The 15,431-nt window shown below is 35.1% G+C and overlaps 1 protein-coding gene across 1 annotated transcript in view; it reads left to right on the top strand.

Moving 5' to 3' along the window:
- The window catches only part of mrc1a (mannose receptor, C type 1a), a 34,261-nt gene that overhangs the window by 3,765 nt on the left and 15,065 nt on the right, over positions 1-15,431 (top strand). Inside the window, exons 4-11 of the mRNA XM_030123106.1 lie at positions 692-847; positions 1,498-1,611; positions 8,588-8,737; positions 8,828-9,010; positions 11,250-11,407; positions 11,486-11,602; positions 12,821-12,936; positions 14,494-14,642. Of these exons, the coding sequence (XP_029978966.1) occupies positions 692-847; positions 1,498-1,611; positions 8,588-8,737; positions 8,828-9,010; positions 11,250-11,407; positions 11,486-11,602; positions 12,821-12,936; positions 14,494-14,642 (1,143 nt within the window). The remainder of the gene's footprint in view (positions 1-691; positions 848-1,497; positions 1,612-8,587; positions 8,738-8,827; positions 9,011-11,249; positions 11,408-11,485; positions 11,603-12,820; positions 12,937-14,493; positions 14,643-15,431) is intronic.

Raw genomic sequence — 15,431 nt, 5'->3', positions numbered from 1 at the left:
GTGCTATCACTGAAGGGGTCAGTGCTGACAGGTCTGGTTGCTGACCCCCCTCTTCCCCATCAACAGAACAACACTACCACTTCCTCTCATGAGCTGTCAACGCAGCGCTGTCCTTGTTTTCCTTTTTCTCACAAGCCTGTCTTTCCCCTGACACTACTTTAAAACTGGGGAAGGAAAAGGAGGAAAAGTCCATTTTAACAGACAGACAGACAGACAGATAGATAGATAAGTACAAAAGAGAACTGGTAGAAAATACATTACATTAAATAACACTAGATTAACGCTTTTTTTTGGTGTACACTACCAGTCAAAAGTTTGGACTCACCTGGTTTTTCTTTATTTTCATGACTATTTTCATTGTAGATTCTCACTGAAGACATCAAAACTATGAATGAACACATATGGAATTATGCAGTTTAAAAAAGTATGACATAACTCAAAGCATGTTTTATATTTTAGATTCTTCAAAATAAACACGTTTTGCTTTTGTTACTGCTTTTCACATTCTTGGCATTCTCTCGATGAGCTTCATGAGGTAGACACCTGAAATGTTTTCCAAAAGTCTTGAAGCAGTTCCCAGTGATGCTGAGCACTTGTCGGCCATCTGTGGTCCATCTCATGTCATTTAAATGAGAAGGTGTGTCCAAACTTTTGACTGGTAGTGTATGTCTCTGTGTTTTCCACTTTGCAGCGTCCTCAGGCTGGGACACCAACCCAGTCACTGGAGTTCAGTATCAGAGGAACGGACAGTCAGTGTTGACCTGGTACCAGGCCCGGAGGAGCTGTCAGCAGCAAGGAGGCGACCTCCTCAGCATCATAGAGCTCCATGAGCAGTCGTACATTTCAGGTACGATGTGTGTGTGTATATACTAGGGGTGTGTATTGGCAAGAATGTAGCGATATGATACAAATCACAATACTAGGATCACAATATGGTATATCACGATATGTCATGATACTGTTAAAAAGGCAATTTTTTTGTTTTTCTTTTTTTTTTTTAATGATTATTTCCTGGAAGAATTGAATTACGCCAGAAATATGCACAAATACTAAACACATTTTTATTTGATCAGAACAGGGTCTAATGCTGCATCACAATATTTTCCTGTGTTAAAACTTCAATTATGTTTTACAGACATTACAGTTTCAGATCCTGTTAAAATATTTATATTTTATTAGTTCATAACTAACATCAGAGCATTATTTTTGTGCAATCCCAACAACGGAACTAACATTATTTAATAAAAGAGTGTTAAATAATAATAAATAAAATATATATTAAAAAAGAAAAACAAAAAAACAAAAATGAACCTTCACAATATCTGCAATTCAATAAATACCTAAAAATATCAATACAGTACTTTTTAATATCGATACAGTATTGTGAAATGAAATATCACAATGTATTGCAGATCCGATATTTTCTTACACCCCAAGTGTATACTGTTGCACATCGGTGAATGATAACTCCATTATAACATATTGTTGTTGTGGCAGGATTGACCAATACTCTGGGAACGTCTCTGTGGATCGGACTGAACAGCTTGGATTTTGATAGTGGATGGCAGTGGAGCAATGGAAACCCATTCAGATATCTAAACTGGGCACCAGGTCAGTGAAGGCATCATTCACAGTGAAAATAGGCATGTTGTAGTTTCAGAGCAAAATGTTTTAGAGGCGGTTTTCACTCCTAAAGTGTCATTTTAACCCAGTCTGATTTAAATGGTGTGCATTGTTGACATTGCTGGTTGGAAAAAAGGAGAGTTAATGGTTTACAGAGATTTTATACACAGAGGAAGAAGTGTGGAGGATAAGTGTCTGAGCTTCAGAAACATTTGATATTCAAAGCTAATACTTGAAGCTTTCAGATGACAGATTGTATGTTCTACCTTCATCCACAATATTTTCATTTACAGTGAAAAGATTAGTGTAGATGAGCACATACACCCCAATATGATCTAAAATGGGTCAGCCCAGTAAAATAATAATATAATAACCTATAAATAATGTCAACTCCAATGTTTTTGAGTGAAAAAAAAGTAAAATTGCACTATGAAAATGTTTAATCGATATATTATCCTTTAAAAAAATAACATGAGCATCCTGAAATTTCCTGAGAAAAATAAATGCAATTTTGACAATATTATTCCTCAGTTTATCATTTACACATATGCATGACACATAACGCTTCTTGACACATATGTCAAGAAGCGTTATCTTACTGCTGAAGTGACTTCAAATTTTACCAAGATTTTAATTCAAATTCCTCGCCCTGTTTTACCCTCTTCCTGTGATTTTATTGTTGACAATTTTAATAATAAATTGAAATCTACTCTCGATGCTGTAGCCCCTTTAAAAGTAAAAATGGGTAAAATAAAAAACTGCCCATGGAAAAATGAAAAAACTAAAAATCTCAAGAAAAATTGCAGGAAAGCAGAAAGAAAGTGGCGCAAGAATGAAATCACAGTCAATTATGAAATTTACAGGGAACAACTTAAAAACTACAATAACTGTCTGAAGGAAGAAAGACACTCATATTTCTCCAAACTTATAAATGACAACCGCCATAATCCAAAGGTCCTGTTTTCCACATTTAGCTCGGTAATTAACCCCATTTTCAACAACAGTGCTCCTTCAAATATGCCCAACTGTGATATGTTCTTAAGTCACTTCACCAGTAAAATACAGTCTATCAGGTCAGACCTGCAGCAACCACAGCCAGGCAATGCTTTTATCTCAGATCCACTGGTTTTATCTGCTACTTTGGAGAATTTTGCCCTGGTTGATGCTGAGAGTCTTAACAAAGTCGTTTTACAGTTAAAAACAACCACTTGCTTTTTAGATTCCATTCCCACGTCTCTTTTTAAATCGATTTTTACATTTATCGATGATGATGTTCTTAATATTGTAAATTATTCATTGCAGACAGGGGTCTTTCCTACAGCTCTTAAAACCGCCATGGTCAGACCCCTTCTCAAGAATCATAAACTGGACCCCTCCCTTGCCAGTAACTACAGACCTGTGTCCAACCTGCCGTTTTTAAGTAAAATTTTGGAGAAAATTGTTTTTAACCAGATCAACGATTTTATTAATTCTAACAACATTTTAGAATTTTATCAATCTGGTTTTAGAGCACACCATAGTACAGAGACGGCACTGGTTAAAATTTTAAATGACATTAGATCCAACATGGACAACAAAAAGCTTGCCGTCTTGGTCCTGTTGGATCTTACGGCAGCGTTTGACACTGTGGACCACCACATTCTTTAAAACAGATTACATAACACAGTTGGTCTCTCTGGGTCTGTTTTTAACTGGTTTGAATCATTTTTAACAAACAGGGATTTTTATGTTAGTATTGGGGAACACTCATCAAAAAGGTGCAAAATGGATTGTGGTGTTCACAAGGGTCAATTTTAGGTCCAACCCTTTTTAACCTTTATATGCTGCCTCTAGGACAGGTCATCAGGAGACACGGCATTAACTTTCATAGTTATGCTGATGACACTCAACTTTATGTTGCAGTGTCTCCAGATGACCTCAGCCCCATCGACACCCTTTTTAATTGCATTTTAGATATTAAGTCCTGGATGGCAGCAAACTTCCTCCAGCTCAACCAGGGCAAAACTGAGGTTTTAATTGTTGGTCCTGAGGCTCAGAGGGAGAGGCTCAAAGCTAAGCTCCAAACCCATTCACTCGGCTCCTCTGAGAGGGTTAAAAGTCTGGGTGTTTTACTAGATTGTGAGCTTAGCTTTGAGCCACACATCAGGTCTGTCACCAAAACTGGTTTTTATCATTTAAGAAATATTGCCAGAGTACGACCATTTCTCTCTCGAGCCAGTGCAGAGACTTTGATACATGCTTTTGTCTCAAGTCGAATTGATTACTGTAACGCTCTCCTTTCTGGTCTTCCCAAGAAGACCATTGCACCGCTGCAGTTGCTCCAGAACTCTGCAGCCCGACTGCTGACAAAGACCAGAAAGAGAGAGCACATAACACCAGTGCTCAGGTCTCTGCACTGGCTCCCTGTGAGCTTCAGGATCAGTTTTAAAGTGCTTTTATTGGTTTTTAAAACTCTTAATGGTCTTAGCCCTATTTATTTATCTGATTTGCTTTTAACATATGAGCCCTCTCGGACCCTCAGGTCCTCAGGTAGTAATCTCTTAACTGTTCCTAGAGTCCACACTAAGACTCATGGTGAGGCCTCATTCAGCTTTTATGGCCCCAAACTATGGAACAGCCTACCAGAGGACCTGAGGTCCGCTGCGAGTGTTCATATTTTTAAAAGTAAACTTAAAACTTATCTTTTTAGGCTAGCTTTTAATTAAACTCTTACTATAAATTTTACTTTGATTGCTTGTATTTTTATTTGCAACCGCAGGACTGTGGGGGGTTTTGTTGTGAAGCACTTTGTGCTACATGTAACATGTATGAAAAGTGCTATTGAAATAAAGTTTGATTGATTGATTGATTGATTGATTCCAACTTACAGATCACTGTGGATCTACAAATACACAAAACATTTAGTAACAGGCAGAATATTGTTAAAATTGTGCTTTCGTCTCTTGTCATTCACATTTGTTCAGGTTATTTGCATTTTGTATGAAAGGGTAGTTTGTAAATGTAAACATCTTCATGCAATTTTACTTTTTAACAGTTAAACAAAAAGAAACATTTAAGAGATGTTATTATTTATAGATTACTACTATGATATTTTACTCATCTGACTCACTTGAGATCATATTGGCCTGAATATGGAACCTGAACTAAAATGATTTTGACACCAGTGACTGTTATTATGTAATATGAGTATTTTTTGTCCAGGGTGGGGAAGCAAAATTAACAATATTTTGAGGCAGGGATTGAAAGACAGTGTATGACCAATTAGTTTATTGAAAGTCATGAGAATTTATTTGCCACAAGAAAATTGACATAATAGAAAATGTTTTTATTCTATGTGTCCTCCTTCTTTCTCAATAACTGCCTTCACACGCTTCCTGAAACTTGCGCAAGTGTTCCTCAAATATTCGGGTGACAACTTCTCCCATTCTTCTTTAATAGTATCTTCCAGACTTTCTCGTAATAGTTTTGCTCATAGTCATTCTCTTCTTTCCATTATAAACAGTCTTTATGGACACTCCAACTATTTTTGAAATCTCCTTTGGTGTAACGAGTGCATTCAGCAAATCACACACTCTTTGACGTTTGCTTTCCTGATTACTCATATGGGCAAAAGTTTCTGAAAAGGTATGGATAATAGTGTTAGGTATGATTATGACATCAATATATGTTTGGTTTCAAAACAATTTGACGTAGTGCCTGCTGAGAAAAAACAACTAAATGTTCATTGTAAATTTTGCTTCCCCACCCTGTATTTCACAAATTCATCCCATGAGTTGGATTGGACCCTTTGGTGGGTTGGTTTTGGTCCACGAGCCATATGTTTGACATCCCTGCTCTAGAGGACTAAGTAGTTTGAATGAATGAATGAATGAACAGTTGTGATTCAAACTTTTGGGAATAACACAAGGTTTGTTTAAACAATTTGCACGTTTCTGAGGTAGTTTCAAGAACAATTATAGGTACTGTGTAAGTTTTAAAGACTTTTATTTAAATCACACTTTAGTAAAGAATCCATTTGTGTCATTCCCCAAACTTTTGGCCATGTCTGTAGTGCCGATAGCACAAGAACTAGAGGCCTGAAACTAACAAGGTCATAAAAAAGTCGTATCTCTGTAGCGTTACATGTCTCATTCATTCATTCATTTTCAGCAGAAGATAAAAATCAAACATCTTTTGTGTCCAAGGAACTAATGGCAGAGTAACTACATTAATAAACAAAGGTGATCAAGACAAAATAGCAATTGCCATGTACACTAGCAATAACAAAATAAATTCAATATGTTCTGCTCAAAAAGGAGTGGGAAGAAGAAAACGTCCTAAATGCCACCCCCATCTCACATTCATATATCATAACACATTACTTTTGCTTCCTTAACAATATAATAACATCTGTTTAGAGTCCTAAACATGTCTATTCCCTTATTGTTACTTCAACTATCTGGAAAGTGTTTATTTACCTGTAGGGAAAGTGGATCTTTATAAACCATGAAAACATGTTCAAATCAACTCTGTGGGACTTTTCGCTGTGCTCGATGGCACTGTTTCATTCAATGTGGCTCCTTGACAACAACTGTCTGGCTTTGGGACCCATTTTTCCCATGATCACCAAGTTACGACCCAGTTTTATAAAACACAAAACAACCCAGCGTACACTTCAAAAATAGCCTCGTCAACAGATGTTCAATGTCACTGTGATTTTTAAACAACATATATTCACATGAGTCTAATAATAAATGTGAACCCCACCACTGCACAATTGAACTTGTGCATAAAACAAGAGACTGTGTGTGTTTTGGTTTCAGTCCCTTTTTATTTCCAATGATTGTAAACCCATATTTGACACACTCAGGGGCATATCTGTGTTGTCTTGACTAGAAAAATGTTTCAATCAAAACTGCTATCCGCCATTTAGTGCAGACTTACATCAGATTATATATTGTTAGCCTCTTAACATAATTGCCTAAGTCATATTTTTTTCAGGTCATAGCCAATAACGCAAAAATGAATCAGCAGTGTTAGGACAGTAAAGTTATGTAGTTATCACAATTTGGTCAAAAAATGACTTTATGCTATGAGTTTAACAATATAAACCAACATACAGCCCATCAGTTGAGAAAGCTGATCCTCTTAAAGCCTCGAGAAATTTACCTTGATATTGTAAAAATACATGTGAAAGAAAAAATAAATATCCATAACTATAAAAAAGGGGTTACATGTGTTAGCAAAGTGTGTTAACTCAAAACATTCATGTAGAACATATCTCAGTGTTACATTACAATACATTGGTGGATCTACACCCAAATTAAATCTATTTACAAAAAGTTTATGTAAAACATCACCAACAATGTTTTGTTTCTGTTTTTTTTTTTTACATTTATTAGAAATATTCCTTGACATACATTTCAGTCTCATACACGTACAATTTTTATCTTATACATATGCAACAATGGTTTAAGTCTGCATCGAAATTACATTTTTGATAGATGCCCAGTGTGTGTGTGTATGGTTCCAGTGGCCTTAACCCATAAGGACCCAGTGCTACTTTTGTGGCAGTTCTCAAATTAATTTTTCTCTCTTTTAACCATTTTTAAGTGATTCCTCACCATTTATTCTAAAATTATCCTCTGTATTTTATGTTTTTTCAGTTAAAATTATGTATTTTCTTATATTTAATTCACTGATCATGTAAATGTTCATAAAAGCTCAGAGTAAACTGAATATGAATAGCTCTTTATTATCATTTGACAGCACAGAGTACATCAAACGAAATTGCGATCGATGATTAGGGACATCGAGCCGCCGCAACTAGTGCGCTGCCACACAACCCTTTTCTTATAAATTTGCAGTGAAGAACACAGGATAATGCAAAGCACAAATATAGGACATCATACAGTTTTCACACATTACACGTGGACACATGCTGGTATTTTTTCATGGATTTGACAGGATTCGGGGGATAGGGTGGAAAAAAAAGAGTTTGAGAGCAGACAAGATTTGGAGTGGGAATGGGGGTAATTATATGGTAATTATATCAAACAGGGTTCCAACAGGTTTCAACAAGTTAAATTTATGACTTATTAAGACCTTTTTAAGACTATGTAGAAGAGTATCTAATGCCCATTTCACAGCTTATTTCATGGCTATAACTGGCAAAATTCCTGACTCACAGATTTTAGGAAAATGTATTTATTTACATCAGCAGAGATTGAATATTACATACTCTTCAAAGAACTGAATGTTCCCTGATCATTTCTCACCAGGGGCTGCAAAGTTAGTGATAACTGGTTCCTAATTTCAGCATAAATTGTTGGGTTGCAGCGGGTGGAACTGTGTAGACTAATCTTGCTTACTTTCTAGCTTGGACATTTCCCTGACACATTTAAAGATAATACAGTGAACAAGTTTATGGCAACATGACTTAAGACCAATCATATTAAATTAAATACAATTTAAAGACTTTTTAAGGTATTAAATGCAGATTTGTAAATTCAAGACTTTTAAGACTTTTTAAGACCCCGCGGGGACCCTGATCAAAGCAATGAAAACTGAAGAAAAAAAGTGACTTTTTCAGCCAAATGTAATTAACTAAACATAAAACCCAAGTGTGTCCATCCACTGTCATTGATCCAACTCCATGGGTTTTACTGGTGAATCAATGTTGTAGAAGATGACGGTGTTTCCACGTTCACTACGGAGCCTCTGAACGTCCAAATTGGTCATATCTGATGACCATGAAAAGACGACAAACTATATTTTACACCAATTATTCACTTGGATAAAAAGGATGAGTAGATCAACTGTATTAAACAGTTTAGTCAGTCGATGGTGGTTGTTTGCATCTTTATGGATTAAATAACCTAATAGAAATTAGAGATCTGGAGCAACTACTGTTACGGTGCACTTGTGAATTGTCTATGGCTTTGATAGAACAAAATAATAACACATGGATCCATGTTTCCCACAGGTCAACCTTCATCAGAGCCCGGGACGAACTGTGTATCCCTAAACGCAGGAAAAGCCTCCAAATGGGAGAGCAGTGCCTGCACCAGGAAACACGGTTACATCTGTCGAAAAGGGAACCAGTCCACCTCCAGCCTTCCTCCTCCTCCAACAGGTCAAATATAACCTCATCTGTCACTGATCTGCACCTGGATTGTTGTATGAGCAGACACGTGATGTTCTCATCTGTGGTTTCTGTCCACAGGTCTAACACAGCCCATCGTCTGCCCCAATCACTGGGTTCCCTACGCAGGAAACTGTTACTACCTGGTGAGAACTAAACTCTTCTGGAAGGACGCTTTGGAGGCCTGTCACAAAGAGGGAGGTGATCTGGCCAGCATCCACAACATAGAAGAGCAGAGCTTCATCATCTCACAAATTGGATACTGTAAGTGAGCATAAAGGCGTCATTTTACATTAACCATTAAACTCTCAGAGCTACTTCTGTGGCAGTTCCCAAATGAATTTTTGTGATTCATCTATTTCGAACATGCAAAAAACCAAAATAAAGCAAAACAAGGAAAATAGGACAAAAACAAAATAATATTTAAAGGAACAGACTCTATCTTCAAGTACGTGCAAGTCAGAAGTTTTGCACAGTCAGACTTTCACCATTGATTGTAATATTATCCTCCTTATTTTGCATTTTTTTTCAGTGAAAATCGTGTTTTCCTATATTTAATTCACGGATCATGTAGATGTTCATAAAAGCTCAGAGTAAAGTTGAGGGTTAATATATCAGAAACAGAGAAAACTGAAGAAAAAGTGACTTTTTTAGCAAAGATATTAAAAACTGAATGTAAAACCCAGTGTGTCCATCCACTGTCATTGATCCAACTCCATGGGTTTTACTGGTGAATCAATGTTGTAGAAGATGACAGTGTTTCCATGTTCACTACAGAGCCTCTGAATGTCCAAATGGGTCATACCTGATGACCATGAAAAGATGATAAACTGTGTTTTACATCAATTATTTACATACATTGATAGGATTAGTGGATCAGAAGTTATTAAATATTTTAGATCACTAGATGATTTTGTTTGGGTCTTTATGGTTTAACTGTCAAAGAGCTGCTGGTGGCCAAAAGCCTCTACTGATCTAAAATGTTTCATAAGTTTTAGGTAAAATGCACTTTCTTAGACTTTCAGTGCTATCAAATGTGTCTTTTTTGGACGATCAGAGACTCCACAATGAAGGTGGAAACACCGTCATATTCTAAAACACTGATTCACCAATAAAACCCATGGAGTTAGACAAATGGCAGTAGTTGTAAACGTGTTTTCATGTCGTGTTACTGATATATTAGGCTGAAAAAGTCATTTATTTTTTCTTTTTATACTACCGTTGAATTTACTCTGAGCTTTTATGAACATCTACATGATCAGTAAATTAATTATAGGAAAATATCTGATTTTCATTGAAAAATGCAGAAAATAATATTGTAATAAATGATCATAAATCACTAAGGAATATGTTGATGTAGAGAGAAATTCATTTGGAAATCGCCACAAAGAGATCACATAGGTCTGTAGCCTAAAGTGATGTATAGATTTTACTGAGCTTGATGATAAAATGATTTAATTTTATCTTCTCTTGATATTAAAATGGCTAATTCCTTAGTAGTTATGCAGTTTTCAGTCATTTTTGTTAAGATTCATATTATTATACTTTTAGAATTACTATGAAGAATTCACAGTTTTTGTATTATATTATATTATATTATATTATATTATATTATATTATTAATTCATCAGGTATTATGAATAAAGCCTTAATGGGAATAAGATGAAAACAGTAAAATGACATAATGCTAAAGTTCATCAAATATCATAGTTTATTAAGGCTAAGGTAAAACAACAACAGTGCAAACTGAGGAGGGAATAGAAACACAGATTTTGTCCCATTAAGATCCAGTGGTACTTTTGTGTCACTTCCCAAATGAATTTTTCTCTATATTTAACTTTTCTTAAGTGATTTATCACCATTTCTTGCAATATTCTCCTCTTTATTTAGATTTTTTTTCGGTATAAACCATGCATTTTCCTATATTTAACTTACTGATCATTTAGATGTTCATAAAATCTCAGAGTAAATTCAAAGGTTATGATATCAAAACTGAGAAAACTGAGGGAAAAGTGACTTTTTTAGCAAAATATATCATTAACTGAATGTCAAAACAAATGTCTTCATCCATTGTCATTTGTCAAACTCAATGGGTTTTACTGGAGAATCAACGTTGTAGAAGATGACAGTGTTCCCACATTCACTATGGAGCCTCTAAATGTTCAAATGGGTCATATCTGATGACAATGACAAGATGACAAACTGTATTTTACACTAATTATTTACATGTATTGATAAGGTTAGTAGATCAACAGGTATGAAAACAAGTTACATTAGTAGATGGTTTTGGTCGTCAGTGGCTGTTTGGCTCTTTATGGGTTAACTACAAGTCAAATTTGTGGTACTTAAGTCATTGTAGTTTTTTTTTTTTGGTACCTTTCATGGTTAACATATTATTTTTCACTGCTTATTTTGGGTTTACATGTATGTAAACTCTAATAACCCTGCTCTGAAATATAAATCCATAACCACATGAACCCACATTAACATTTCCACCCTTCAGTGGCGACAGATGTGCTTTGGATCGGCCTGAACGATCAGAAGACCCAGTTACTGTTCGAATGGTCAGATCACTCCCATGTGACCTTCACCCACTGGCACGCCGACGAACCGTCCCACGCCACCAACCACCAGGAGGACTGTGTGCTCATCAAAGGAAAGGTAACACTCAGTACTCCCCTGAAGCAAACATAAAACGTGGCATTAATTGTGCTAACATGCTGTTATCGTTTTAAAAAGGAGGGAAAGTGGGCTGATAACATGTGTGAGAAGGCGTATGGATACATCTGTAAGAAGAGGGGCTCCACCAGACCAGCTGACGGGACCCACGAGGAGGTCAACCCAGGATGCAAACGAGTGAGCACTGTCATCATTTACATCCTCACTACACATCCAAAGCATGGTTCTACAATGAGATATTTTCACTTCTTTTCCTTTGTATTTTTTATTTATTGCATTTTTTTTTTTTTTTGGTATTTTATGTATTGTCATTTATATCCTTTGTTGGAATGAAAGGTGCTTACAAACAACATTTATTATTATTATTATTATTATTATTATTATTATTATTATTATTATTATTATTATTATTATTATTATTATTATTATATTTTTACATTTATTATTGTGTTTGTATTTATCTGTTTGCTTTTTAATGTGGACCATGAGTCTGTAATAAAGCCTATCTATCTATCTATCTATCTATCTATCTATCTATCTATCTATCTATCTATCTATCTATCTATCTATCTATCTATCTATCTATCTATCTATCTATCTATCCATCCATCCATCCATCCATCCATCCATCCATCCATCCATCCATCCATCCATCCATCCATCCATCTATCTATCTATCTATCTATCTATCTATCTATCTATCTATCTATCTATCTAAACCTATTATCAGCACTGATGAATCCCTTCTTCAGTAGGAGTATATATGTGTAGTTAACTGGTTTAGGCTGAGGCTTCACAAATATTGTAGGTCAGGGGGTCAAACTCACTTTAGTTCAGGGGCCACATTCAGCCCAATGAGATCTGAAGTGGGCCGGACCAATGAAATAATAGGAATAATAACCTATAAATAATAATCCAAAATTTTCACTGTTTTGGTGTGAAAATTAAATCATTTTATGAAAATGTGAATAACCATGTACACCCTGATTTATTATTATTATTTTTTTTTTAATAACTGCAATTTCACCAATATTATGTGGCAGCTTATTATTAACGCAATTTACAGATCACAGTGGATCTACAAATGCAGAAAACATCTGTAACAGGTGTTATATTGTTAAAATTGCATTGGGGCGTCCATCTATCTATCTATCTATCTATCTATCTATCTATCTATCTATCTATCTATCTATCTATCTATCTATCTATCTATCTATCTATCTATCTATCTATCTATCTATCTATCTATCTATCTATCTATCTATCTATCTATCTATCTATCTATCTATCTATCTATCTATCTATCTATCTATCTATCTATCTATCTATCTATCTATCTATCATTACATTTGATAATGGTGATAATTAACCGCTGTATTACTGAATCATCTCCAGGGCTCCGTCAGGTTCGGCTCACTCTGTTACAGCATTGGAGCTGAGACTAAAACTTTTGAGGATGCTAAAAGTGCATGTTCACAGGATGGAGCCCACCTCCTGGACGTATCTGACAGGTATATTTTCATATTTACGTTATGTTTTCCACATATATCCTCCTGAGACCCAGGAAAGTAAATGTTTTGGCTTTTTAACAGTAACTAATTGTCTTAATTGAGAAAAGCACAATGCAACAGTTTTTCAGATACACTTTTTTTAATTTCATTTTTTATGGATTCAAAGGATTCAAAGGAGTTTATTTGTCATTCCATCACAAGGAATAGAACGAAACTGGTTTCTGAGGACCCGTATTTGCCATCTGAATAAAATAAGTAATAAATAAATGAATACATTAAAAATGACTAAAACTAAGGCTAATTTAAAATCAGTAAAATATACGTCTAAAATTAAACTTTAAAATACCTACATAAAATAATAGCACATATTTACAACCTAACCTAGCCTATACACAGTAGACGCTGAAGTACAGTGCAACAGCAGAGTGAAGTGCAAAGAGGCAGTGCAATAAGGTGCAGTTAGGTATTTGTGTAACCGTCCCTTATGTGAGAGGCTACGGAGCAGTGCCTGAGTTCAACAGCCTCACCGCTGTTGGAAAGAAGCTGTTTTTTAGTCTAGTGGTCCTGCTCTGGATACTCCGCAGCCTTCTTCCTGAGGGAAGAGGGACAAAAAGTGCGTTTGCAGGGTGGGTGGGATCATTCCTGATGCCGTTGGCCCTCTTTCTGCACCTGGAGATGTAAATGTCCGTGGTGGTGGGAAGGCTGCACCTGATGACCCGATGGAATGTCCTTTGCAGTGGACAGGATTTTTTTTTCTAAGTGAAACTGTGAAACTCTTGGACAAAAATGCATTGCTGGGATATTACAATCATCTGAATTATCCAAAGCACCTCTTTTTACAAGGACTTTACAATGATTTTTTTCATTTTATATTATGAAAATTATCTATTGTTCTTTTGCCGTCAGAGTTGTTTTGTTGACACTGTCAGCCAAAATATTTGTTGTTTTAATTAATATTTTAATGTTAAAAAAGTATTTTCCAATGTGTTTGACCATAAAATAGTCTAAAAGTCTAAAGTGAGCAATTTAAATCTCTTTTGAAGATGCACATTTGCACTGGCTTTTATTACAAGTGTGTGACATTTGTTTTATTTTCTATTTGTGTTTTTAGATACTATTTATCCCATTATTGTGTATCTGTTTTTATCGGTTTTATCTCACATCTCTACATTTTTTACTAGTTTTATCATATTTGGTATTTTTACCTATATATTTATTTATTTATTTTATGTTTTGTTTGTTTTTTTACAGCACTTTATTTTCCTGTAAATGTGCTAAATACATTTGACCTTGACCGTGACAGCTACAGCTTTAACTTAGAACCAAAACTCAAACCAAAAAAAAAAAAGAAAAAGAACCAAAACTCCGACTTGAACTGCAAGAAACATTTGACATTTCTCATGACAACTGATAACATTATTAACATTTATATTATCATAACATTTTTCCCATATTGCCAAACTCTAAACATACTTTTGCAACTTTTTAACCATGCAAAGAATAAATCTGATGCTTTCATACAGTCAACTTATCACTTCCTCTTTAATGTTTTCACAGATATGAGAATGCCTTCCTGGTCAGTTTAGTGGGTTTGAGACCAGAGTCGTATTTCTGGACAGGACTTTCCAACACGAGGGATAGACACACTTTTGAGTGGACCACCAAGAGAAAGGTCACGTTCACTCATTTCAATGCCGGCATGCCAGGTAAAATACACATATGTCTACCTCCTACCTCTATGACAGCGTATGTACAGTACGTCCACAAATCATACACAGACTGACCAAGAAAAGGCTCCACCTGGATTTAACCCATAAAGACCCAGTGCTTCTTTTGCAGCAGTTCCCAACTAAATTTTTCTCTATATGTGACCTTTTCAAAGTGATTTATCACCATTTTCTGTTTACTGTTTTTGCATTTTTCAGTGTAAATCATGTATTTTCCTATATTTATTTCACAGATAATATAGATATTCACTCAGCTCAGAGTAAATTCAAAGGTTATTATATCACAAACAGAGAAAACTGAGGAAAAAGTGGCTTTTTCACTAAACATATAAATAACAGAATATAAAAACAAGTATTTCCATCCACTGTCATTCATCAAAGTCCATGTGTTTTACTGGTGAATCAATGTTGTAGAAGATGACAGTGTTTCCATGGTAACTGTGGAGCCTCGGAATGTCCAAATGGGTCATATCTGATGACCGTGAAAAGATGACAAGCTCCATTTTACACCAATTATTTACATGTATTGATAGGATTAGTGGATCACAAGTTATAAAACACTTTAGATTAGTAGAAAAATAAAACATTTTTAAAGTAAATTTTGTGTGCAAAAAATACAAACTGAAAAGTGCTCTCTTTCATTAATAAGAAATATACATAAATTGGTCATTAATTAATTAATAAATGACCTTTCATCAACAAAAAATAATTACTTAGCTATGCAAATAAACTCATTTTGGATCATATAGAATAGAAATGTTCTTAAAA

Source organism: Sphaeramia orbicularis, chromosome 20 (genome assembly GCF_902148855.1).
Source record: "Sphaeramia orbicularis chromosome 20, fSphaOr1.1, whole genome shotgun sequence".
Classification (NCBI taxonomy): Eukaryota; Metazoa; Chordata; class Actinopteri; order Kurtiformes; family Apogonidae; genus Sphaeramia; species Sphaeramia orbicularis.
The sequence above is the reverse complement of the archived record's forward strand: the minus strand, read 5'-3'. Positions and strand labels throughout refer to the sequence as shown.